Below are 25,505 nucleotides of genomic sequence, written 5' to 3'. Positions count from 1 at the left end.
GTAAGCCAAGTATGTTGTGGGAGGCCTAAATGCCAGCGCGGCGTGCTACCTCCTGGGCGTAAGTTGCAGGAGAGGGGTGATAAAGGCATACAAAAGCATGCAGAAATTGCTCAATAGTCATACCCGACTTCTCTGTGTTCGAAGAAGTTGACCTCGAGCTCCCAATAGAAACACCATGGCGCAGAAATCCCTCTACGTCGCAGGCCTGATACCCCTACTCTTCGCCATCCTCTACTTCCAACTAGGCAACCTCACCTCCCTCTTCAACCATGCCACACATATCCTCGTTCAGCAACCCTTACCCACCAAACCCCCCCCATCATCATGGCCGCAACCCCCGCCTTCAGCCACATGGAAAAAATCACCACAATAACCCAAGGCCTCATCTCCCGCGGCTACCCCGTTTACTTCATCTCCGGGCCCGAATATCAGGACTACATCGAATCGATCGGGGCAACCTACATCGGCATCGAAGGCCAAGGCCCGCAAATCATGTCTGGAGAAGACCTAGGCCAGTTTATCAGTCTGCAGGGTGATGAACAGGAGGTTTTTGCTTTTAAGAATATCTTTATTAAGACGATTCCGGCGCAATACCGTACGCTGCAACGCGCATTTCGGGAATTTCGGGATCAGTACGGAGAGGAGGAGAAGATGGTATTCATCTTCGATTGCACGTATGGTGGCCTTGCACCCGTTATACATGGCGCGCCTGGTATCCGGCCTGATGCTTCCATCGCTATAGGACTGGCTCCGTATGCAGCAGCCAGCAACGATACCTTCCCCTTCCGCTCAGGAAAATACCCAGACACCAGTCCTGAGTGCCAGAAGATCCATTTCGAAGCCCAGCAAGCTCATCGCAGGGAACATCCGATTGACACCCCCGTTAACGCGGCTGTCGATGCTCTGCTACTGGAAATGGGCGCTACGACAACGACATCGAGTTTGTACGATATGATGATGCGGGCTTCAGATGTATATCTGCAATACGGGATCCCGGCTTTCGAATGGGAACGTAATGATTGGCGTCCGCATCTTCGGTTTATGGGCGCGCCTGTTGCGGTGGGTATTGCGGAACATAGTCTGCCTGAGTGGTGGAGCGATGTGCTTGAAGCAAAGGCTGCGGGGAAGACGGTTGTGGCTGTGTCTTCTAGTAGTGTGGTATATGATACTGGCGCGCTTATTAAACCGGCGTTGGAGGCGTTTGGAGGGAGGGAAGATGTTTTGATTGTGGCTACGTTGGTTACGTCTGGTGTGGAGATGTTGGATTTCGCCATACCAGCGAATGCGAGGGTAGCGAAGTTCATTCCTTTGGATTTGGCGTTGCCAGATGTACGTATACCCAGTGTTGCAGGTCCGTATATGTTTGCTGACACCGAAGCAGGTCGACGTTCTTGTCACGAACGGCGGATACGGCACCATCCAACAGTCGCTCCGCGCAGGTGTACCTATGATCGTTTCGGGTAACGGACAAGATAAACTGCATACAGGCACTCTGATCAACTACAGAGGCTTTGGTATCTATCATGCTTTACCGCAAGTAACGCCGGGACTGCTGACGGAGACTTTCGACAAGATTATGGGCAACGCCACATACAAGTACGTTGTCTCTTACCTATCAGTGTTGTGGGACTGAGTGACGGAACACGGAGCTGACGAGAAATAGGCAGAGGCTCGATACCATCAAGTCGGAATACGAGAAGTATAACGCGGTGGATGTTGTCGAGGATACGATCAAGAAGGTAGTCAATGGTGAACTGGTGTTCTAGGTATCTGAGTGGATGTCGGCGACGTACGATTATCGCGAGAGATGCCTAGTGTTCGCGTCTTAGTTGATGAGGACATGTGAATAAGGATTTGCATAACCTATGTCTTCTGCGTGTAACTGTTGGCGTGCTTACCGCCCTGTTGACGTATGCTACTGCTGTGCTCTGAAACTAAGTAACCCATCTACCTTGCTACCATGTCGCATAGTGTGGGCAAAGTAAGACGCTGAGTCCGGTAGTCCGCTAAAATTGTACTTTGTTGCAGCTAGCAAATCACTACTATTTTCAAAGTCTCTACAAGTTACGTGTAAATAACACCTTAGCCTGTTGGTCGAGAAGGAGAGTATGCGAAGCATTTAGAGGTAAAATAAATACAACATCTCCTGCAACATCCACCTCACCCAATCGACATGGTCAAAAATAAAAATAAAAATCTTCAAGCCTAACGTCGTCGACACGAGTAACGCTAGATATCTTCGTGACGCATCAGCTGGCAAAAAGAAATGCCCCCCAGCAGGATCGAACTGCTGACCTCGGGATATCTGCTCTGTCGAACAGTCATAGAGTATATGAGACCCACGTGATAACCAACTACACCAGGGAGGCTTTTGCGGTCAAGCTTCAGATGGTGACATAGGATGCCACCTGCGAAACCGCTGCACCGAAGAGGTGCTGTTTGATTGATGACAATTTCTTCCAGTAAATCATTAATAATGTCGACATATCAAGCGGTGGAGTGCGTGTGGAGCGGGAAACAATCGAAAGTTCAACTGCGAATTTGATAGGCCGTGTCGAATCGATGTGCTGGTCGGGTGACACATCGCTGTTTGAAATGTGGGTAATTACCGCGATGTGCGCTAACTCCCGAGGTACGCTGCAGATGTGGACCCAAGTCCTAAGCCTCTTACCAATGAAACCAAACAAGACTGTGATAACGAAACAGTGCTCGTAAAGTTGCTTTCCGTTGTGCATCGACTGCAGAATGCATGCAGACATGAAGGGGTGCTGTTCTCCCGTCCAAAAATATGCATCTTGGACCAATTTGCTCCGGCAAAAAGATACAACTTCGCGGGCAAGCCTTCCCGGACGACAGGAGGCTACGCACGCAAAAAGAATGGTCACTACGAGGGTCGAACTCGCGACCTTGGCGTTATTAGCACCACGCTCTAACCAACTGAGCTAAGCGACCGATGTTTGGTTGTTTCGATGGAAGTTTGCCAACTTTGACGGCCTATGAAGGAAGAGCGTCAACAGCACTCCTCTAGATCGCTCGAGTGTTACAAGCCTTGCTGAGGATGTTAGCATTGAGCAGACTAAGTTTGGTGGGGTGAAAAATCCACTTCGGAGATTTCGGATGACTGTCATGGTGGGGCAATCACAGAACCTGCAAGGTTAGGAGTAGGCCTGGTAAGTCTGACATGACCCCAGGACTCACGTTGACTGGTCGATGCTGAGGTGGATACGATGTATTCCTACTTTGAAAAAGTTGAAGGAAATGTTGTTGAAAGGGGCTCGATTGTTGAGCCACGGGTATCTTAGAACGCGAACCAAACCAACGCCAGCGCTATGCGCCTGTAAAACAAAGTCTATGAGAAACATTAACAGTATCTCGTAAATGGTGATCGGTCGTTCGTGGTAGTCGTCGTGCCAGACCGTCGATGTGTGGCCCGAAGACAGTATTCGACGAATACCGATGATGCGCTGCGACGCGAAGTCGCTATCGAACAGCCTGAACGACCGAGGGAAACATGCCGTCGTGGAGTCATTAGTCGTCAGTCTTATTCAGCCACCTAGCTGTCCCAAATACTTCTCCACCTCATCGTTGCCGTAGAACATCCTCTGCAACTTTGCGTCCTTCTTTTTCTGGACCTGGGCGAGCTTTCTAACCTTGCCGGCATCAAGCCTGCCCTCTCTGACATCTGCACGGCTTGCGCCACCTAACGACTTCCTCTGGATGTGGTCTTTCTTGTCTATGCCCAAGCCCAGCTTGTCACGCTTCTCCTTGGGAACCAGTGGAAAGAGCATGCCCTGACCACTAGTACCCAAGCCTTGTCGCGCATCGACATCGTAGCCGTGCTTCTCCATGTATTTCAACCCCATTCTTGTCCGATCGATCGCGGAGGGTATTGGCGCTCGTGGTAGTGCTGCCTGGTGTGCAGGGCTTAGGTAATGTATTCGTTGGTCGGTTTCTTTGACGGGCTCGCCGCATATGCCGCATCGAGGGTACGCCTCAGGTTGTGGCTGTGGTTGCCCATTCGGAAACATTATCGCAAGGTACTTCTCGGCCATGGTCTTGCCGTTTGTGGATGTAGGAGCTGGCTGCACTTCGGGGGCGGAGGAGACGAATTTGATAGGGTTCTTCCAGAGACCGCGTCCAAAAGCGTGTTGTTCGACGAAAGGCTTTGTGGAGACATCGGGATCTTCTTCAAGAAGCTCGTCGGCGTCGTACTCGTCTGCGGTCGGTGTTGTGGCGGGAGCGGACATCGTGGCGGTCTCGTTGCGAATCGCGCGTGGTGCGCGTGGTGGTGACAAGACGTCGTGGATTTAAGGTTTTGCGGCGGTGGAAGGAGCGACACCGCCGAGCAAGAAAAGTCGAGGTGAAAGTGAAATGTGGGTGGTGAAGCCAGGCGACAATCTTCGACGCGCAATCACATGCTATGACGCCACGTGGATCCGATCTGCTTAGCGAGCCACCATAGATCCGCGTTCCTGAACCTTCCCGCTTCCCGTCCCACCAACAGCCAAGATGCCCGTCAACATCCTGGCCACAGCCTTCGACGAGGGCATCGACTCCATTCCATACGGCTGGGCCGTCTTGAAGTTCGCTTCTGTTTGTGCAGTCTTGTACGTGTTGAAATGGTTCTTCAGTGGCGCTACGAATGGATCGGAGAGGAATATGCATTCCAAGGTGGTTATGGTGACGGTGAGTTTGAGCCATGTGCACGCCTTGAACTACTGTACTGATAATATATAGGGAGGAACTGCTGGCATAGGCGCTGAAGTCGTAAGAGGCCTGGCAACTCGGGGTGCACAGATTGTTCTCCTGGTTCGACAGCCCCTTGTCGACCCCTTCCTCGTCGACTACATCGAAGACCTCCGAACCCAGACAGGCAACGAGCTTATCACCGCCGAGCATGTCGACCTCGAGGACCTGTATAGCATACGTCAGTTTGCAACCAAATGGGTCGACAATGCACCGCCACGACGTCTCGACACAATCGTCCTCTGTGCGAACACGATGACACCACCAGGAGGCAAGGCAACACAGACTGAAGATGGGCTGGAGTCTACTTGGGGACTGAACTACATGGCCAACTTCCACCTGTTGAGCATACTGAGCCCAGCACTACGTGCTCAACCTCCCGATCGCGACGTTCGAATCATCTTCGGTACATGCCCGGCATACGTCGGCGGAAAGCTGCCAGGTGTCGACACAAAAGCAAATAAAGACGGAAAGAGCGATCCTGGACAACTCGACTTCACCCCTTCCACCGTATACGCAACCTCCAAGCTCGCCCTCATGACCTTCGCCGTAGCCTTCCAGAAGCATCTCTCAAACTACGTCCGCCCCGACAAACAGCCCATGAACGCACGCGTAATCATGGTCGACCCGGGCTGGACACGAACACCCGGCATGCGGCGATACCTTACCTTCGGCTCGCTGTGGGGGCTGGCGATATACCTCATTACATGGCCGCTGTGGTGGCTGGTGTTGAAGAGCCCTGACCAGGGTGCACAAACCTTCTTATACGCGGCCATGGAGGCACAGTGGGGTCGTGGAGAAGGGGCATACTTCCTCAAGGAATGTAGGAGAAAGATATGGACGAGGAAGGAGATCGATGATGAACTGCTGCAGAAGAAGCTGTGGGAGAGCAGTGAGAAGACGATTGAGATCCTTGAAAAAGAGAGCGCGAAGAAGAGGGCGGCTGAGAAGAAGCAGAAGGAGAAGTCCGAGGGCAAGAGTACCGCAAAGGCGACTAATGGTGATGCTAAGCAACGGAAGTGAAGACTGGCGGTCATCCTCGTCGAAGCTCACAACGTCACTACAATCACTGATATAAGACCCAGATATTGTTGCTCAAGATCTCTAGCAAGACTCAAAATGAAGCATCTGGAACATGCTACGAATGGTGCGATCTTGTGATTCCGTTCAAGTTTGCTGACAATCGGCAAAGCCCTCTGCGTCCATATATAAATGCTTGCGCCGCCGAAGGTTACCCACAACACGCCAACCATGTGCGAATCCAATTTTACAGCTCTTCCGGTTGAGTTGAAGGTACTGGTATTTACTGACGGATGTCTTGAATACGACGACTTGTTCCATTCCTCCTTGGTAAACAAAGAGTGGCATGATATCATCTGTAAAACGAATGATATCCGCCAGAGCATGTTTCTGCCACGCCTTCCGAAAACTGGGAATGCAAAGATACTACCATCTACAAGCGGGCCAGTCGCTAAAATGAGTATCTTTCAGGGCTTACCAGACTCTACAAACAAAGAGCGAGCATCTTTGCAAGGTACTCCGTGGACTGATTTGAAGCTACATCCGCTGCTTTTGAGGTTCCGCACCCCTAAACGGCTACCTTCCTTGCTGACAAATGGAGGCAACTGGAGGAGCCAACGGCTGGGATTGCGGCGTCCAGGTCATTTGGAGATCAGCTATTGGCTATTGAAGCACTGTAACAAGCCGCATATGAAGGAGGATGACGCGGAGTGGCGGGAAGTGCCCATCACCTACCCCCCAATCCGGCGCTTGCTTCTCAGAGTGGAATACTACAACTGTCCGAGGCAGTTGCATGGTGCTCTCCAGTCCAATTATTTCTGCGTCACATTGGAAAACCCGACCGGAGTGACTATAGGAGACGTCGTGGACCGTGCTTGCCTGGGTCGAGTACCGTATAACATCGGTCTCATCCCCAACGATGGAAGCTGTGCTGGCTGGCATTGTTCGGAGGGTCCTCCAGAGAAATGCCGTCTTTACAACTACACCTACACGTTTGTGGAGAATGTTTGGAGAGAACCTTACTGGTCTAGGCATCTAAAGAAGAAGAAACGCCACTGGGCTGATGATGACACATTTGACGAGGGAGAAGAAACCATAAAGAATTCGGAGGAACAGAAGGAACAGAACAGAAGGGGCTATTACGGGGCCTATAACGAATTCGATTTATGAAACCAACGGCGGGAGAGCGAGATACGAGCGAGGGTTGTACCGGAAGAAAGGTGCCTGAAGATATGTCTGTTCAACTTCCAATTGCGATTAGAGGATGGGAAGAGGCTGTTGACTTCGTCTTTCAATTCATTGCGGATTACCTCTATTGTACAGACTTGCCGCGTGTCACACGGATAACAGCCACGGAAGAACCAACGTCAAGGCCGATGGTGGAACGATCATGCAATAGCGATGGCTACTTCCGGTCTTGCTCTGCTTGGGTGTTTCCAAGTTTGCTCACAATCAGTGAAGCAATCCGTGATCACGTATTAATACTCCCACTGACGACGATCGGCAGCATCATCTTAGCCATGTCTAGCTCGACAAGTGCACACCTTCCGAACGAATTGAAGCTGATGATCTTCAGTGATTCTTGTCTTGGGTACTTCGATTTGTTACGCGCCTCCTGTGTCAACAGGGAATGGCGCTCCTTCATCTCTGACGCGGATGAAATTCGCAAGCCAATGTTTCTCCCGTGCCTAGATCGCTCTCAAGACGTGGTAACGCCTCCAGCTGTATCGAGGCCAGATCCCGAAATCCACATCGATCACAGGCTCCCTCATAAGATGAAACTGGAAGCTGTCATCTTACATGATGACCCATACCAGCTTCCGGACGTGACGGCTACTCCATGGGATAGTGTGGAAATTCATCCGCTACTTAACATGTTCCGTACTTATCGCATACCAAACCACAGTGATACAGCGAGCCAGCCATTCGACCTTACCATCAGCTACCAGCTACTGAAGCACTGTAAGAAGCCTCATTTAGACAGGAGCTCCGCAACACGGCGCGATATGTTGGCCACCCATCCTCCAGTCATGCGCCTGATTGTCAATTTGGAGACTGAGGAGTGCTCTACCGAGGGCCAAATTCACTATTCACAATGAAAGCGGATTCACGCTTGGGGACGTCGTCGACATCTTATGGTACCCTCAACTCATGCGAAATATCGGTCTTGTGCCCGACGATCGCCGGTGCCGTGGCTATAAGCTGTTACCATACTACGAGTGGGACGTCTGTCATTGTTATCATAGTACCAACTTTCAAGAGGTATATTATAGGGTGCAGATGGCGGTGGCACAGGGAAAGAGTTTGGAAGAGGTGAGTAGCATACGCACGAAGGGGATATCAGAGAATGAGCATGGTGAATTTCAGTGTCGGATCTTTCCTGGGGATGGAGAGTAGGAAAATGGCTTGCGACAGATACGTTGCTTGCTCTACTTTGTAAAACTATGTGCTTTCACAATCGTGTTTGGTTGCAGCATTGCGCGGACGATACCCAAGGTCGTCTTGTCTTCCTCTCCTACGCTATACGGAGACAGTTGGAGGAGCATGCAAGAACGCTAAGCTTTCACGGCCGTATCTTGCTCCAGTACATCTCAGTGAAAGCAACTTCAGCGCAGCTACCAGTGAAGTGACAGCAGCAGCAGCAGACGATGCCATCGCAACACCACGCATAATATCACACAGCGCTCATACACTTCCGTCTCCCATTGTTCGTTCTCTTCCCAGCTCGTCAAACGTAGGGACAAACAACGTGCCAACTCAACCTCACACCAACGCCGAGTAGCCTTCGTCCTTCCCTACTGAAATCATTTCATCCAGGCAGTCGGAAATATGTCGCTTCTATCCCATCTCCCAAAGTCCATGGCAGGCTGTTTTCCCAGGATCACACACCGCTTCTGGCTATCTGATCCACTCCTCCGTACTCCACTTAAACGGCCAAATCCCCCTCCTCCATCAACTCCACCCCCGCCACCTACTTTCCCATCTCCTCCAGGGACACCCATCATCAACCGTCTCCAGAATCCCATCCGCGCCAAGATAGCAACATCCAGCATGCGTCCGGTTCTAGCGGCTGGCGCACTGGCTCTTGCTGCTGGTGGCACCATGGTCGCACAGACAGATGTGCTTTGTATATCGAGAGCAAGGGAGGGGCAGGTGTGGTTTGAGAAGAATAAGGGGAGTCTGGCGTTGATGGCGGCGGAGAAGAGGGTTGTACTGGAGAAGGGGGAGGATGGGAGGTGGAGGGCGAGGGTAAATCCGGGGGAGGGGAGTGAGAAGAAGTGAGTGATATGGAGCTCAGTGATGATTGAGTCGGCATGTTCTGGTTTGAATAGTTCGTGATGAGGTTTCTTCAGATGGGTCTGAAGCACAGTAACTACGTTTTGGTATCACCCCCCTCCTCCACACTAGTCATCTCTTCACCAGCCTTAGGCGTCTCCTCCCCAGCTCTAGCATCCACCTTCATCCTTATAAACTCCTTCTTCATACTCTCAAACTCTTTAAACCCCTGAAAATACTTCCTCCTAAAATCATTCAACTCACTAGCCCTAGTCCCCTTCTCATACTCCCTGCGCACCGCCTCCGCCGCCCCCTCAGGCACCTCCTCCTCCCTGCGCCGCCGATACGTCAGCAGCCTGCGTGACCACTTGTTAAACGCCTGGACGCAAACCGACGTCAGTTCGAGACAAGGATGGCTCGGGATGATGAGCTCGATGTCCTCGTCATTCGCCGTGGGCATCCACATGCTGATTCGGCCGTCGGGGACTAGTGTTGCGACTGCAAAGGCTAGTATGTCATCGAGCAGTGCGGTGAAGGAGTAGGGCCGCTTCGGGGGTATGTACCCGGGTTCTTTGAACTGGTCTTGGTGCGATTGGCGTTCTATGTCTAGCAGCGCTTGCCGGGATCCTAGCACTTTGAGGCCTTCGCGGATGCCGTAGGGTGGGTCGCAGACGATGCCGTCAAGGTAGCCTGTCGTGCGGTCTTTGCTGGGTGGCGGTATTCTCAGTGGGGTGTTTGTGAGGTCGGAGACGAAGGCGCCTAGGTAGCTTGACTCTAAGTCGTACTGCTTGAAGTTACCGACGACGTCGTATTTCCCCGTCTGTCCCCTTCTTGCGCTGCCTCCTAGGCCGCGGATAGTGCGACCGTCAATGTCACTCCCAAACACCACTGCTCCGAAGTGAGCGCATGCTATCGGGAAGCCGCCCGTGCCCATGAAAGGGTCGTAAAACAACTTCCCCGGTGCCACGTGTGCGATATTAGCCGTCAGCAGCGTGAGCTCGGCGTCCATCGATGTAGTGCTGATGTAATGTCTCTTCTTGAGGTCAAACGTCTTCTTGGCTTCGTTACGACACGAGTCGGCGATGAAGCGACCAAAGTAAATGTACTTCGGCTTCTTAACATTAAGATCGTAGTCTTCGAAGACACGGAACGCGACATCTGGGTTTCGCATCCGCGGTGGTCCCTTGAAGGCCATGTAGGAGAAACTGTCGATGATGTCGCGCTGCTCATCGTTTGATCTACTTCCGCGATAGCCTTCTATGGTAAAGCGGAAAGATGCGTTAATGTACTGCGGCCACCAAGATGTGGTCAGACTGCGGACGGAGTCGTGAAGGGCGTCGTATGTTGATCCTTGGCCCCATAGCTCGTAGATGCCCTGTGCGAGGATGCTCCGTGCGATGGCTTTTCGTGCCGCAACCTCTGACGGCAGATCGACAATGCAGTAGGGTGACTTTGATCGTCAGAAATGTATGCTTTTGTAAGGCGTGACGCGACACTGGGATTGCTTTTTCGCGATCTGAACCAAAACAACACTGCGAGAGACGCGACTGATGAAGTTGAGACTGGAAGACTGCTCGGTGCAACAAAAATGTACTTACATCTTCTTCATACTTGACAAACTGTAAAGGCACTCCAGCAATATCGGCTAGCGCTTGCAATTCGACTTTGCGAAAACTCTCATGCGCTTGCGCAAGCCTGACGAGATACTGAGGCATGTTGTTGCTTGATTAGAGAGATTCCAGGCTAGCAGAACCCTTCCGTGTACTACGCGTCTCAGTCAGGTATCGGCATGGCAGGCGACGATCACCGCGTCGACGCTTTTATCAGTGGTAGTCCCTTTGCGTCGGAGTCACGGACCAGCAAAATGGGGCACGAAAAATGGTGGGTCAGGGTCCTCATTCTTCATTGGCTCCCGACGACGTCGCTTAAAGTTTAAACTACATCTTTCTCCCAACCTCGCCCCGCCTCGCCTCGCATGCATCCCGAATCCGATCTTCAAGTCGACTACAAGATGCAGGGCAAGACTAGTCTACCACACTGTCTCTACGCTTCCGCTCGATGAATTCCACGTCCGCTTGCGCTTCTGTCATGTTGCACACGAGATTCTCCACTAGCTCTTCTTTTGTCGTGAAGCCTTCGATCCACCAATCCCGGAACTTCATCAGCTCACCAACCCATGCGTCCCAAAGATAATACCGGCCGTCGTTGTCCCGTAGTATGAATTCATCGCCTTTGGTTTCTTTGACCACTGGACAAAGACCTTCAATGTTGTAGTCTTTTGCAACATTTGCCTCGCGCTTTGGGTCGAAACATGCAGAGAGGTACAGTTTCTTTGGGTCATTTGTCCATGACAACCGGAGCGTTGTGTCGTATTCGTCGTTGAGTTGGACGTATGGTATGCCTTCTTCGTCTTGTGTCTTTCCCTCGTTCGTTGTGTTGGGAATAAGCCGTAGCTTTTCTAGAATGGTTGCAAACATTTGCATATGAGTGTAGCAGCGGGGTTATGGTGGCACAGTGAGACCGGAGTCACTGTTAAGGAAGTGCTTTGGTTGCGCAATCTTGAAAGTGGACTTGTGGTGTGTAGAGAGACCCTGATAATTCATGAACTGCGGATTTAATAGGGAAGCGCGTGCTCGACTGACGTATACCTGGACGGCTGCGGTGTAGACATGTCTATTTCCTTTTTTCTCGTACCAGATATCGCGATACTTACGTGTCAGCGCAAAGACGGGTGATCACGGCGCTATATGTGACGACTGCATGATAGTCACAATTCAAAGGTGTCGCCCAATCGCAGCGCTTCTAATTTACTGTTTCGGATCCCTTTACGAAATTGTAATCCACTTGTTAGCGAATGCGATCTCGGGTACGTAGCCGTGTACCGAAACCACACTGTCAGGTGCCGCGGGGCCGGTCGCGTGAAGATTAGATCCATCATCAGGGTCAAGTTCCAGATGGGTGGGCTGAGCCTCCAGGTACCTCACGGCGTATGCTATGAACTACACTATTTCTTCTCCATATGTCATGGCTTAGTGACCGCAACTTGGCCTACAGAGCTTGCTAATACCACTCATATTTTGAGGAGAGATTGGTGGCCGTTGTCATCCTCGTTAATCACAGTTCGAGGGTCTATGTCGTTGGAATGTGAGCCCAAGATAGCCACTCCGCGACCGAAGCGCATTTCCACGGCCAGATCACTGGGGTGGCATGGCCAAAAGCGAAGACCGCACACATTGAGTCGAGTCGAGACTTTGGTTCCTGACCCGCTGAAGTGAGGTACTGCATCCCCCCTTGGCCTGACACGAGGCTAAATCTCGAGGACTTTGGTGCGTGTGGTAGACCACTGCGGGGCTCACTGGTACTTTTTCGGAGACTTGATGTCAGAGTCGTTCGAGACTTGATACGTGTCAGTTGATGAGTGGCAGAACATCGTAGTACGATGCACTATCCCGTGTTCTAGGCGATCATGATCAATGTAGTTCCCACATGATGGGAAAGGTTTGATGTCACAAGAGCCAAAGCCAGCCTGACAAGGCGTTTTACCTACAATTGATAAACAGTGGCTTCAAACAACGCGCCGAGTATGTGTCTTGTAGTACTTACCATACTGAGGCTCGGGATCTTTACAATGTACATCTTCTGTACCACACCAGCCGTAGAAAGAGCAACATAATTTCAAGCCACGTGAAGTCTGTCCATCGGCTGAATAAATGCCACACATTGCTTTCGCATCGCAGTTGGAGATACACTTCTCGCCACAATTGTTCGATTTGAAACCACATTTACCTATAATTTGAGCGACGGAATTAGTTGTGACTCGAGCAAGGATGAGAAATGGATTCTAAATACCATCAGAGTTGCTTAGAAAGGACGTTCATGCTAGCACAGTTCTTGGATATATGACAATGGGCATACGTACAGCAGGAGCCGTCAAGACAAGGGTTTCCTGGTCCGCACTGAATAGGGCCTTCGACTGCCTGTCTCTTTGCGAGTGCGCCACGTTGGTGCATTTGATGATGAGATGAGCGACGCCATGTCGAAGCTGGGCCTGTCTCGTTAGCGCCACGATTCAGGGCATCGACTTAGGCAGGAAAGGGAACGGTCGCTGTTGTCGCTAACTCTGCTTGGTCTTGGTGAGCTGCTACGGCCTGTTTTTCCTTTCCCAAAACAAATCTAGGGTTTCTCCATTATCTCCCTCAACGAAAAGAACCACGTGAATACTATATTCTTCCTGATCGATTTGGTTGATCATAGCCCTATCGAAAAAGACTCGACTTCCTTCTGGGATGTTGCCGCTTCGAAGGAAATGACTGAACTCCGGGTCCTCTCCAGATCCATCTGCCCAGTCCCTGTCATCATCATCAGGGACGATTTCCACCGCTTTGACACCGTCGCCCAAGTCCACCGGGTTCATGTAGAGTTCGTCTTCGCATTGCAAAATCTCTTCCTTATTGACATTGAGGTATGAGTGGACTTGCGAGACAAAATCATGTAAGGATATAGAAGAGCCATCCTCCTTGTCGATGATCAGCGGCTCTGGGGCAGCGTATCGGTCTTCCTCCTCATGCTCGTCCATGCTATGTTTCTCCTCGCAGACGTCGATGTAGACCGAGATTTTGGTGAACGGGGGACTTGCCAAGGACTCTGAGGCGATGCTGGCGCCTATGAAGGGCGTGAGAGCATTTCCAGGATCTTTGACTTGGATGTCGTTCAACGAGCCGAAAACGTCCCAACGGAGTCGTTCCAACAGGTCATCTCGGAGTCGGTCAAGGTAATCCACCACCGGCGGATCAGGCGTATCCTCGCGGTCTACCTCGTTAGGCAGGCTAGACTTCATTACGAAGAGAAATAAAAAAGTAGATGGGGCGGAGAATTGCAGTTGGGGGTCAAGAGACTGAATGGTTCTCGGTGAGAGCGTGGGTGGTGGTCCGAGCGCTAACTGTGTTACCGGGTAACTTACCGGCCCGCAGCACTTCTTCCTAGACCTAGGTTGTATTCTAAGCGATCATGATGAATGTAGCTGTGTGCCGGTGCGATAGGTGTAGTTCAGGAAGCAAGTCAGTGATGCAACTGTCAGTTCTGTCAGGACGACACTGATAAACGAACGACGAAAAGCGTACGCGATTGATTGCGCCTACCCATCAGCATGGACAGAGACAACTTTGGACACGAAACAAGGCTTCTGAAAAGAGAATTGGATATGGAACTGTATCATAGTTGACAAAATGACAATGCAGACGCCAGAACGCTCATCGCTGATGCAGAGCAATGCAGCCGTCACATGAAGATAACCCCTTCTCCAGTCTGGCAGGCATCCGCCCTTCTCTCACACGCCGGCCTAAACTTTGTAGTATGTCGCATGCGCTTATGTGACACAATCCTCACGTCCACAGCCACTTGCGGCAATTCTTCGCCCCGCAAAGACAAGGAAGCGCCCCCTCACCCGGCTCATCCATCTCCTCCCCCTCTTCCTTATCAAGGTAATCAAACGTCAATTCCTCGCCCTTTGGAATGAACCTTCGTGCGAAGAACGCGATGTCATAAACTCTTGGGTCGTGCTTGTTGTATGACACGGTGTATTGCCGGCAATTAGGATCACATGAGTGGTTGATGAATTTTGTCGGTCCGCCCATGAACTCGCCGTCCACAACGTAGAGGTCTTCTTCTTTGAGGCCCTCTGACTCAGCGAACTTGTCGAGCGAGTACAGATAGGAGGCTTTTGCTTTTGACGACGAGGTTTCGCGGCGCGTGGCTTCGGCATCTGTTATGACTTCGCCGCGGTAAGTGTCGATGAATTGGCCTTCGTGGAGATCTTGTTTGCAGCGGAGACCCCAGCCACGTCCGTCATTCGCCCTAAAAATCTCGACTTCGACCTGCCGCCCGAATTGAACGTTCTTGTTGCGACAATTAGGGCCGCAGTTGCACTTATCATTGCACTCGTAGATTGGACGACGGGAGTTGAGGTAAAAGGGTACGAGACAGCCGGTCTTCTCTCGTTTCGTGCCTTCGGCGAAGTAAGGGAATTTCTTCGGAAAGCCCATTGTTGAATCTCCGTTTTCGAGCGCAAGTTGGTATTCCCGCTTTCTTTCTTCATCGAGGCGGTTCTCATCCACTGCAGCGTATTCCAGACAGTCACACTTCTTTGTGTATTCGCATCCGATACCACGACCCATGTGGGGTGAACACTGTTGGCAGCCTTGCTGTGTTTCTAGTGACGCGCGGTAGACACCTTGTTGCTCATCTAGGACATATTCGGAGATGTACCGGAAGCGCAGTGAGGGAGTGGCTTTGTCGACCACATTGAACAAGTGAATGGGTTTGCCTGGTACTTTCGCTAGTCTCCGGACATATTCATTGCGGATGTACATAAGTGCTTTGTCTACACCCGAACGATGCGCAATGCGGTTCATCTCCGGCGTGGGCACGCTACGAATGTCAAGTTCGGGTATGTCATGACCTGCTGCCTGTCGCATGTCAGTGAAGAACCCGAAGGGAACCTGGGCGTAAAGACTCACTTGTCTACAGAAGACATGGCCATATTGATCAGCATCCAAAACGCCGTTGTAAATGTCACTGGCTGGAGACGTGACTGTTGCTGCAGATGACACGGATGAAGATCGAGAGGCTGACGGCGTACGACTCTCTTGTAGTCGTCGATCGAATGGTGAAGAGCGGCGTTCGTACGATGAACCCCCATCAGGACTCTTTCTTTTCCTCGAAGGTTTTGTGTCTGAAGGTAGCGGTAGGTTCCTAGATAGGTTAGTAACATGTCAAAAGCTAGTACTGAGATGCCGCTTACTTCTCCCTCACTTCGAGGTAGTCCTGGATCTGCTCTAGGCATCGCACTAAGTCCTTAACTGAGTGCCAGCTGAGCGGCGGTTTCGAGGTCGACGTGTCCGCTGTCCAGCGTACCAGATATTGCTCGTCCTAGACCCTGATATCAGCACCGCGCACGGACCACATAGGGTGAAGGGGTACTAACACCGTTCTGAACGCGATTTGACACGATGGAGTGCACCTAAAGATAGTTTTGGTATTAGAACGCGTGCGACCGAGGTTTGGAATGTACTTACGCGGTCTACTAGGACACGGCGCCTCTCGTGTCCGTTGGCCGGGATTACGACCATGGATGGCATCCCTCTGCGACTGCATCGCGTTAGCCTTCTCTCTCGGCTTGCCCGGCATGTTCAGGATTATTTGCGATAGATTCGAGCTGTGTAGAGAACAAGTGCCGCGTTACTAGATAACTAGGTAGGCTGCGCCGCCGCGTAAGTAACAAACAGGTTACATACCTATAAGGCTAGAAGACGGGAGACTAGTCGGCAGTACTAGATTCTAGCAATACTAGTACGTAGAAGAGATTACTAACGTAGATTGTTTTTGCTAGATGTTCTGCCTTTACGCTGTTAGGAAAGTGAAGTTAGGCACCTAGCTGCTAGAATTAGTGCGTGACTGTAACTAACAGCGAGCTATGCTTAGTAAGCATGCGCACAGACAATCTAGTTAGCACGTTTTACTTAGTCTGTACTAGCTTGCTTTAGAGCTTCTAAGGTTTTAATCTAGCTAGCTAGCACTTTACTACCTAAGGAATAGATGTATAGATCTACAGTTCTTTCTAGATATTTCAAGAGCCTTGCAAAAGGTTCTGCAAGAGAAAGCGTTTAGATGCCGCATTATGTGCAACGCGTCGAAGTCGGCAGAATCCTGGGACAGGTCTCTTAGGCAGTATCTCTAGCCGTAACGTGCTTCAGAACGCAAACCCTAAAGCCAGCACAGAAAGCCTCTTCGAGCATGATTCTAACAACAGGACGCGCAGGACAGTGACTTGTGGTGCCTAAATTGCGCGTGTCCCCTCAAGTGCTCCAATGTGCGCTAATTAGCATGTGGCGCAGCCATGGTGCCTTATCGCTATCTTAGCGGCATCCATGAGCCCTCCAAAAAAAGTTCGGCCCGCATGTCAGGCCTCAGAGCGAAGACATCGTCGCGACACAACACAGCACATCATGGCATCAGACGCGCAAAATAACCCCTTCATAAGGAACCTTGCTTCCAGCGGTATGAGCACAACATGCGTCAGAGGTTTTCGCTCCCGAGACTAACGTTTGCGACAGACAAGAAAGTTCGCGACAATGCACTCGATTCACTCAAGACATACCTGGGCGCGCAATCAGAGATATCAGAACTAGACTTGCTGAAGCTATGGAAGGGTCTATTCTACTGTACGCGCTCTTCGTGCCTTAACCTAAAGCAGCACGACAAGGCACTTCACAGTCCACATCGCAAAGGCTGACAAGAACCTTCAGGCCTATGGATGCAAGACAAACCCGCCCTTCAGCAAGGCCTATCGCGCGACCTTGCCTCCCTCGTCTCAGCTCTCCGAACCCCTGTCGTACTCCCCTTCATCCGCGCCTTCTTCCTCACCATGTCCCGCGAATGGACCCGCATCGAAGCCCTCCGACTAGACAAGTACCTCTACCTCATCCGCCAATACGTCAACGCGTCCTTCACCTTCCTCAGCAGAAACAAATGGAAGAAGAGCTTGGTGGAACAATGGAATGCCGTTGTGGAAGAAACACCGCTTGAGTGCGAGAACATGAGGATCCCCAATGGGCTGAGATACCACGTCATGGATGTTTACGTCGATGAGATGGAGAAGGTTGAGGGAGAGGCGTGGGAGAAGGAGGATAAGAAGGAGACGGTGGAGACATTAGTGTTGCCTATCGAGCGGATGGCCAAGGAGGGCAAGTTGAAGACGCTGAGGAATGCCGCGAAAGAGGTTTTGGCTGATGATAGGTTAAGAGCTTGGAGGGGGCAGGAAGTGGAGATGACAGAAGAGGCTGAGGAGGACGAAGATTCCGAGGCGGAGTGGGGAGGCTTCGCAGACTAAGCACTATACCATCTGAAGGTCTGAGAGACACATTGCATATGATTTCAGCGAGGCGTTTATGGGAGATTTGTCCTGCACATAGGGCATGGAAAAGTATTATAATTCGGAACGCAATCTACAAGACACCGAACTTCAAACGAGCATTGTAAGGAATTTGATCCAGTTCCGTGGATTATCTCAGCTTCCCCATCGTCTCAGTTCTCCCGGGTATTAATAGCACCATCTAGATCAAATCAGCGGTACACTTTCGCCCATTCCGCACACAATACTTACATCCGTCACTCCTCCTCGCACCACCGTCATCCGTCTTCTTTTCCGTGTACCGACCAAGCAGATCCGGCCTCACAAAAAGCACGTATAACCTCCACAAAAGCGGCGGCACCAAACACGCCACACTGACCGCAGCGACCTTCTTACTGAGTGCCGCACCCGGCCCCCCTCCCTCCAACAGATCCAAGACGATCATTGGGATCAAAGCCGCCTCTCCTAGCCCCAAGAGCATATACGTAGGTCGTCGGCTCTCGATTCCATTGCGCGTATTGGTCGCGCCGGCGAGTAACGCGGATGTTAGACCGCCCACAATCAGGCCTCCGCACAGACGAGCAAACAGGACTGAAGTAGGATTGATATCACGGGAGGGGTTGTTGAGGAGCAGGGAGAGCGTCCAGCGCGTGTTTGTTATCAGCGGGATGGTGAAGAGATTGGCGAAGGCTTCGAGGAGAAAGGCTTTGCGGATCGTGGAGCCGTTCTGAGACGGGTCGGGTGTGATGGTTGGGTTTGCGGCTGGGGATTTTGTTGTCGGCATTTTGATAGTTCAGAAAGTTGTTTGCATAGGGCGGATGGGAGGTCTTGGGCGTAGATGTGGATTAGGAGTTTGTTTGCATGTATCCGGATATGTCCATGTCGTAGTCCATATCAATTCCAGTCTACTTGACTTGGCGTGACTAGTGCGGACGTCATGATTTCGTTACCCAAAAAAGAAAGACCAAGGGAGCGAAATCGCCTTTTTGATCATGCGGTCATGACAAAAGCCTAGCTGATCTTAGATCGGATGGATGTGTCGACCTCTCCTGACTCGCTCCATATGTATAAGCATGCAGGGCGCGTTGCATCCTGGTTAGTCGCGTCTCTAGTCAGGAACGCGTCCATGATCTTTCGAGGCCGAAACCTGACACGCAGTGATGCATCATGTGTGTCTATGCACCTGCGCTCTATTCATCTCGTTGGCTTAGTGAGTTTGCGGCTTGTGACGTGTGGTCTCCTGCTGAAGATGCGCGAGCTAGACGCTGTCAGCACTCAACCATCGACGCATCGTTCAGATACGTGAAAATGATAGCCAATGATTAATTCCAGGCATCTAGGTATAGCGCTGGCGCAGTGAACATAGATACGAAGCTCGAGTGAAAGATGGGTTATGATGTCAGATGAGGGCTAACGGACCGACCAACCATAGCAGACCTCAGCTTTCTTGGACCGCCGGCTACTGACCGCCAAATACTTCCGGCAGTAATCTTTCGTCACCCACCACACAATTGAACGCAACTTTTGGGCCCATCATGGGTCGTCGACCCAACCAGCTGATTCTCGAGTACTTCGAGCGCGGGCCTAAGCTGGAAGATGCAAGCAACCGCTACCAGCACACGTGCAAGTCGTGCGGCGAAAAGGTGAGTGACCCCGCTCCGCAAAAAAGTTGACGGTGTAGAGTGAGCAATAATAGCTTACACATGGCAGTTTCCCAAAGGTCGCATAGACAGTCTCACGAACCATCTCGTCAAGAAATGTCCCGCTTTACCGCTTCAAGACCGCCAGCGCGCGCTGTTGCAGATGCACGAGCTGCCACTCCCCGACAATATGGCGCAGACGGCCACCACCAACGCACCCGGACCGAGCCAAATGCAGCATGGCCAGAAGATGAACCTTCCTTTTGCGCCGTCGAAGCAGCTGTCTGCGCTTGAGACGCTGGCGGAGGTGTCGCGACAACATCTGGACCTCTCTGGGAAGCGCATGGCAGAGAAGCAGCCGTCGCAGGCCCATAACAACCATGGCAACCACAACCACAACAACAACAATGCGAGCCATGCAGGGCTTTTGGAAGAGTTTCTGATACAGGATGACCGGCCCGATGGCTCTGATATGGGCGGCCTCTCACATGGGATGGACATGTCGCATGCGCCAGCAATGCCCTCCATGTACCAGTTCAATGGGTCGTTGCATCACTCTCCAAGTGCCTCACCACACATGGGTCATATGCCTCTGTCAAGCTCTGGATCGATGTCGCACATGGTTCCGTCGCTCGTCATGGCAGCGTCAGCAGCGAATGACCTCATGCCTCTGTCAAATGGTATGGCTATGGAGTCGGACATGAATCTCTCAGCGCACGGTATGCAGGGTATGTCAGACGGCAAGTTCTTCCATTCCCAAGGACGAGGACATTGGCCGAACATACAGCCCAACTCACTGGACCCGATGCTACAAGACCATGGCAAGGAGCAGATGCACGCGAACGACCAGTCAAATAAGGGAATGAGCCATCAACGACCACTTGCAATGAGTCCAGGCAACCAGACCCACTTCACCACCGACTTCAGCATGAACCAGAAGCCGGCTAAGCCCAAGGTCAGGGGACGTTTCACAGACTCCAGACGGAAAGAAGTACAGGAGGTGCGCAAGCGAGGCGCGTGCATTCGGTGTCGCATGCTCAAAAAGCCATGTTCGGGCGATAACCCATGCAACACCTGCCAGAACGTCGAGAGTGCGCGATTATGGAAGCAGCCATGTATCAGGACAAGGATTGCAGAGGAGTTCGGTCTCTACTCTGCAGGTCTTCATAGCGTGTTAGCATTCCATGCAACAAATCAAGCCAAGGGCCAGATACGGCTCGACCAGACCCCGGGGCGCATAGAAGCAACCCACTTCCCTCATTCCGGTATCTTTGCTACTTTCACGCCGCTGAAATGTCAGCAGACGCAGACAGCGCAAAACGCGGACATCGATCCTGCGATCTTCGCCGGACTAGCTACTCCGGATCTCGAACTCATAGACAGTGATGACGATGTCAGTGGGAAGCTAGACCACTACATCAAGAAGATGGGTGGCCACTTTGCCGATACCGAAGACTCGAACTTCATGAGGATGACTGTACAGACCGCCAAGAGCGTTGCATCGTCAAGCGCAGATGGACTAATATCAAAGGCCCTAGAACTCTGGAACCTCACGCGCGTGCTCACGTCTCGGAACTTTGAATGGTTTCTCTTTTCAAATCCCTCGCTCGCGCCTACCATCACTCCATCTACATTGGCACCAGGAGATATGGAGGACGCCATCCGCACGCCCATCACGCCCCTCGAGCACGAATCTTCCTACAGCCTTATCACTACACAGCTCATGGGCGCGACGGAAAAGCGTGCCGCATGTCTAGCACGCATCGTAATGAACGACCTGGAACGACGCCTCCTACAGCGTCAACAAGCTAATCCCTTCGAAACCTTCCTCGTCGCCGTCATCCTCCTCGCCTGTGTAGAGCGCATGTGCTGGCTGTTCCGCTCCTGGGAAATACCCTCCACCAACCTACCCGCCCCAGAAGCCGACGACGCATTCAAGCACCCACCCAGTGCTGACAACGATCTAGCCACAGCTCTACAATCTACTTCATCGCCGCCGGCCTCTCAACTAGACCTCCCTCCCCACCAAGCGCCCCGTAATCCTAGATGGCCGCTCGACAAGTCCCCCTCGCTGCTCTCCCAGCAAGGCGAGAAGTTCAGCGACATCCTCAACATGCTTCTCAAGATGCGCGGTGTCCCTCCTAAGCCCACGCCTCGCAGTCCGGACGGCGTGCTCACTGTCTGGAGCGAAGACACGGCTGATAAAGTGAGGGAGTGGTATGATGGCATTGCTGTGACATTGCAGATGCTAGATCAGAAGGCAAATGCGCGTTTTGTAGGCGAGGATCCTAAGGAATGGGAGTTGAAATTTGTTGGCAAGATTATTAGGGGAGATTGATTGATGTGTATGTGGGGGTTTCAGCCTCCCTTGTTGTGGGTTCATGTACTGGAAGAGATGAATTGTGTTGTCATGATGGATTGGAGGAAAGCTTTGTTGTGGGTGGATGCATGTGCGTGGGAGGACGACTGATTACGAATTGATACCAAACACGTTATGAGACATGTAGTTCGGCATGGCGTCGTGAGTCGCGTTCGCGCGCTTTGAACGAAGAGACGTTGCTACCACGTAAATCATAACAGAAATGTGGTGATCATGTCTGCTACGACAGATGGACTGTGCCATCGTGTCCGCACTTCAGATTTGGGGGGTATGCAACTGCTCCTATAGTACGCCGCAACACCAAATCAGCGCATCACGCACGCTCTGTCTAGTCTAAAAACCCAAAAGATGCCCGTATATACAACCCCTCCCACTCAGCTCTTGAGCGCCTCCAGCCGTCCCCGCATCTGCGCCAACATCTCCGCCTGATCCTCTTCCTCCTCCTCTTCCGCCTGCGGCGCAGCCGGCAACTCCTCCTCCTTGGCCTTACTCGGCGGCAACCGATCCTTCAGCACCTCACTCAACACCTTATCGACCTCCTCCTCAGCCTCATCCGCCTCCCCCTCCAGCATCTCGTTCTCGCCCAGCGTATCATCCAGCATCTCCTCAATAATCCCCGCCTTCATAAGCTCAGAGCTAAGTTCGCGCATCGTGCCCGTCAGCTCGGGTAACCTAACCAGACTATTCACGTCCTTCATGATGCCCGTGCTGGCTTTGATACTCCCCTCTATTTTCCGCACCGAAAACGCTTCGTTGACTTGCATCTGCACGCTGTTGAGCTGCGCTTTGGACGTCATGAGGCGGTTGTTTTGCTTGCGGACGCGGATTAGCTCGCGGGCGAAGATGCGGACGTCTTGGTTGGCTTGCTTGGCCATGGATGGGTTGCGGGCGGCGCGTTTGGAGGATTGCTGGATGAGGGTTTTGGTTTTTTGTTCCGTGGCGCGGAGTTGTTGGATGTCGCGGTCGAGTTTGCGGACGTTTTGGCGGACGAGGGCGTTGCATTTGCGCTTCTGGGGGTGGGTTAGAGGGTAAGGATTGGAGAGGATGGGGAGAGGGTAAGTACTTGTTCCTCGGGTGTGGGCTTCCACAGGAGACCTCTGATGGTCTCCATGGTGGGCGCTCAATGTGGTGTGCTCTGCGCGATTGAACTGCTTGATGCCTTATCGAGGTGGTGTATGCGCAAGTGGATGCGGATAACGCGGGTGTCGGTGAAGGTGTTCAGACAGCGGGTCTCGTCGACTTCGCTAATGTGGTTGCGGTGGAAGTGTGTCGGTATAATACGGCGCAGTGATTTGTGGTGGAGTGCACGTGTAAGGGTCCGAGGCGTTGTTCGGGTGCCTTGCAACCGCTCCAGGATCGAGCTCGGGCCCATTGTGACGTTGAGCTCTTTCGCGGGGCAGTCGCAACAACCCACTAGCCCCAAGCATCACCCAGCATTGCCTCGACGCAGCACTGGGAGAGACAGCAAGGCGCATCTAAGACACCTATCGAATCTGCCGCTGCATCTTCCTGCGAGTTGCTTTCCGTAATTGATCGCCCAAAACCGGGGCCCTCAACTCCAAGTTTCCATAGAGCTTCTATTGCTTTCCACGCTAGTCCCTCCACATACTGCATTTCTTCCACCTTCAATCTGCTTCGTCAACACAAACACTACACCACAACTACACACCACACTCCCCGTAAAACCACTCCCACATCCTGAACGACTCTCCGAACTCGATTGGAAACAACAACAGACAACTTCCACCCTCAACATGTCCACTGTCACTCCCGAAGGTAAGCTGCAGCCTTGCCCGCTATGCAAGCTCTGAGATGTTATCGGAGCGCACCACATGGCTGCTCGCCCGCTCCCAGCCCTCGTTTCCACGTGCGCCTTGCACCACCGTTCGCGACCGATATATACCATCTTCAGAGCCTGCAACTACTATACTCAACAAATGCTAACGCGCGACAGTCACCTGGGCGCAACGCTCGTCCGCCGACGACCCGGAGAAGAACTACGTATACCTCACCATCGTCGCCGCCGATGTCCCCGAGTCAGACCTCAAGCTAGACCTTAAGGAGCAGTCACTCAGCTTCAAGGGTACCTCAACATCCAAGAAGTGCACATACGCCATCGACCTCGAGTTCTTCGCCGAGATCGACCCCAAGGAGTCCAAGATAAGCCACAGCGGTCGCGATGTCACAATGGTACTGCGCAAGAAGGAGATGAAGGAGGAGTTCTGGCCCCGCCTGCTCAAGGACACCAAGAAGATGCACTTCCTGAAGACCAACTTCGACAAGGTAGGCCGAGCGATATCGGAACATCCAAGAGCAGCACGCTAACTCATCACAGTGGGTCGACGAGGACGAGCAAGACGAGGCACCCGAGGACGAGTCCATGAACCAGATGAACCCAATGGCCGGCGGTGGCGGTGGCGACGGTGGCTTCGGCGGCATCGACTTCAGCAAGCTCGGCGCTGGCGGCGGCGGTATGCCCGGAATGGAGGGCATGGACATGGCCAGCATGATGCAGGGTATGGGCGGTGCCGGTGGAATGGGAGGCATGCCCGGTATGGGCGGCATGGGCGGAGACGACAGCGACGACGATGACGACGACATGCCCGAACTCGAGAACGACGACGAGAACAAGGCCAGCCAGGACAAGACCCCCGAGGCGGCCGCATCAGGCGACAAGCCCAAGATTGAGGAGGTGGCGTAGTTGCTCCATCTTCTTGCGACAAGCGTATGACTGCACGAGATTGATTGGGTGGGCATGGCGCGCATGACTGGTAACCGGCGTTTCTGCCTCAATCTCTTCTTGGGGCGAGAGGGGTTGGAGTCTGATACCTTTGACTGAAAGATGGAGAAGAGAGGTTGCATCTATAGGTCGCTTGCGTATTTCCGAGTCCTCATCATAGCGTGCTGGTGCGCAGTGCGGGTTAATGATCACATCATGGAGTATATGACAAAAGAATACGAATCATGTTTTCATGACTGAATCTAGGTTGCAAGATGTAGGGGCATTCGATGCAAGACTTTATTATGTTTTGGAATCTTTCTCATATGTAAAGTACACGTACCGGCCCACCTACGAAAACGAACTGTACGGAGGTGAACCTAAGTCTGTCAGCAAAAGCCTGTATATCTCTCCCGGCGTTGCTGTAATACACGTCAGCTACGCAAATTGTCAGCCTGACAGACCGGTGAAGGCCTTTGACAGCCATACGCCCTCACAGTCAGACTTCTGAATACGTTTCTTTGGCACACTGTAGCCTGAAATATTCAACATGATCGTGCCACAACTAAACAGCCCCTTGGACCGTAAGGTAGGACAGATATAATCTGCTCCTGCAGTCGCCAGCTTCATGATCACACACAATCAACACCAAGTCCTGGTTCTGACAGCATCCAGCCAAGAGTAACACTTCCAACAACCGCGTCTTTACGTCAGTACATCAAGCAAGATGATACTCAAACTAGCCTACATACTCACCTTTCTATACCACTTCAACCACGCCGAAATGCTAGAAAACCCATCGCCAGATCTCGATAT

The 25,505-nt window shown here is 52.1% G+C and overlaps 11 protein-coding genes and 2 non-coding genes across 13 annotated transcripts; 5 read left to right on the top strand and 8 right to left on the bottom strand.

The window, feature by feature from the left end:
* Positions 1 to 324: 324 nt before the first annotated feature.
* J4E85_010039 (uncharacterized protein) lies at positions 325 to 1,766 on the top strand (the record flags this gene model as incomplete). Its single annotated transcript, XM_051474254.1, has 3 exons — positions 325 to 1,329; positions 1,382 to 1,596; positions 1,664 to 1,766. 3 exons carry the CDS (start codon positions 325 to 327, stop codon positions 1,764 to 1,766), a joined length of 1,323 nt encoding a protein of 440 aa, XP_051322041.1.
* Positions 1,767 to 2,267: 501 nt separating this feature from the next.
* J4E85_010038 lies at positions 2,268 to 2,369 on the bottom strand. The gene has a single exon. It is a non-coding gene; the product is annotated as a tRNA-Met (tRNA).
* A 509-nt stretch (positions 2,370 to 2,878) lies between these two features.
* On the bottom strand, positions 2,879 to 2,952 carry J4E85_010037. The gene has a single exon. It is a non-coding gene; the product is annotated as a tRNA-Ile (tRNA).
* Positions 2,953 to 3,545: 593 nt separating this feature from the next.
* Positions 3,546 to 4,247, bottom strand: J4E85_010036 (uncharacterized protein; the record flags this gene model as incomplete). The annotated part of the gene is made up of 1 exon (XM_051474253.1): positions 3,546 to 4,247. The coding sequence occupies one exon, from the start codon at positions 4,245 to 4,247 to the stop codon at positions 3,546 to 3,548; it is 702 nt and encodes a 233-aa protein (XP_051322040.1).
* Positions 4,248 to 4,509: 262 nt separating this feature from the next.
* On the top strand, positions 4,510 to 5,769 carry J4E85_010035 (uncharacterized protein; the record flags this gene model as incomplete). The annotated part of the gene is made up of 2 exons (XM_051474252.1): positions 4,510 to 4,686; positions 4,738 to 5,769. 2 exons carry the CDS (start codon positions 4,510 to 4,512, stop codon positions 5,767 to 5,769), a joined length of 1,209 nt encoding a protein of 402 aa, XP_051322039.1.
* A 3,370-nt stretch (positions 5,770 to 9,139) lies between these two features.
* On the bottom strand, positions 9,140 to 10,757 carry J4E85_010034 (uncharacterized protein; the record flags this gene model as incomplete). Its single annotated transcript, XM_051474251.1, has 2 exons — positions 9,140 to 10,492; positions 10,641 to 10,757. The coding sequence occupies 2 exons, from the start codon at positions 10,755 to 10,757 to the stop codon at positions 9,140 to 9,142; spliced, it is 1,470 nt and encodes a 489-aa protein (XP_051322038.1).
* A 309-nt stretch (positions 10,758 to 11,066) lies between these two features.
* Positions 11,067 to 11,519, bottom strand: J4E85_010033 (uncharacterized protein; the record flags this gene model as incomplete). The annotated part of the gene is made up of 1 exon (XM_051474250.1): positions 11,067 to 11,519. One exon carries the CDS (start codon positions 11,517 to 11,519, stop codon positions 11,067 to 11,069), a length of 453 nt encoding a protein of 150 aa, XP_051322037.1.
* A 1,664-nt stretch (positions 11,520 to 13,183) lies between these two features.
* On the bottom strand, positions 13,184 to 16,169 carry J4E85_010032 (uncharacterized protein; the record flags this gene model as incomplete). The annotated part of the gene is made up of 8 exons (XM_051474249.1): positions 13,184 to 13,868; positions 14,003 to 14,039; positions 14,486 to 15,506; positions 15,558 to 15,619; positions 15,680 to 15,792; positions 15,842 to 15,969; positions 16,025 to 16,060; positions 16,116 to 16,169. The coding sequence occupies 8 exons, from the start codon at positions 16,167 to 16,169 to the stop codon at positions 13,184 to 13,186; spliced, it is 2,136 nt and encodes a 711-aa protein (XP_051322036.1).
* An 876-nt stretch (positions 16,170 to 17,045) lies between these two features.
* Positions 17,046 to 17,929, top strand: J4E85_010031 (uncharacterized protein; the record flags this gene model as incomplete). Its single annotated transcript, XM_051474248.1, has 3 exons — positions 17,046 to 17,097; positions 17,154 to 17,261; positions 17,346 to 17,929. 3 exons carry the CDS (start codon positions 17,046 to 17,048, stop codon positions 17,927 to 17,929), a joined length of 744 nt encoding a protein of 247 aa, XP_051322035.1.
* Positions 17,930 to 18,123: 194 nt separating this feature from the next.
* J4E85_010030 (uncharacterized protein) lies at positions 18,124 to 18,734 on the bottom strand (the record flags this gene model as incomplete). The annotated part of the gene is made up of 2 exons (XM_051474247.1): positions 18,124 to 18,152; positions 18,203 to 18,734. 2 exons carry the CDS (start codon positions 18,732 to 18,734, stop codon positions 18,124 to 18,126), a joined length of 561 nt encoding a protein of 186 aa, XP_051322034.1.
* A 751-nt stretch (positions 18,735 to 19,485) lies between these two features.
* Positions 19,486 to 21,928, top strand: J4E85_010029 (uncharacterized protein; the record flags this gene model as incomplete). The annotated part of the gene is made up of 2 exons (XM_051474246.1): positions 19,486 to 19,593; positions 19,661 to 21,928. 2 exons carry the CDS (start codon positions 19,486 to 19,488, stop codon positions 21,926 to 21,928), a joined length of 2,376 nt encoding a protein of 791 aa, XP_051322033.1.
* Positions 21,929 to 22,344: 416 nt separating this feature from the next.
* On the bottom strand, positions 22,345 to 23,081 carry J4E85_010028 (uncharacterized protein; the record flags this gene model as incomplete). The annotated part of the gene is made up of 2 exons (XM_051474245.1): positions 22,345 to 22,980; positions 23,034 to 23,081. The coding sequence occupies 2 exons, from the start codon at positions 23,079 to 23,081 to the stop codon at positions 22,345 to 22,347; spliced, it is 684 nt and encodes a 227-aa protein (XP_051322032.1).
* Positions 23,082 to 23,724: 643 nt separating this feature from the next.
* On the top strand, positions 23,725 to 24,671 carry J4E85_010027 (uncharacterized protein; the record flags this gene model as incomplete). The annotated part of the gene is made up of 3 exons (XM_051474244.1): positions 23,725 to 23,746; positions 23,925 to 24,253; positions 24,306 to 24,671. The coding sequence occupies 3 exons, from the start codon at positions 23,725 to 23,727 to the stop codon at positions 24,669 to 24,671; spliced, it is 717 nt and encodes a 238-aa protein (XP_051322031.1).
* Between the last annotated feature and the right edge of the window lie 834 nt (positions 24,672 to 25,505).

This window comes from Alternaria conjuncta, assembly GCF_024043145.1.
Source record: "Alternaria conjuncta strain BMP 0040 chromosome Unknown scaffold_20, whole genome shotgun sequence".
In the NCBI taxonomy this organism is placed as follows: Eukaryota; Fungi; Ascomycota; class Dothideomycetes; order Pleosporales; family Pleosporaceae; genus Alternaria; species Alternaria conjuncta.
The sequence above is the reverse complement of the archived record's forward strand: the minus strand, read 5'-3'. Positions and strand labels throughout refer to the sequence as shown.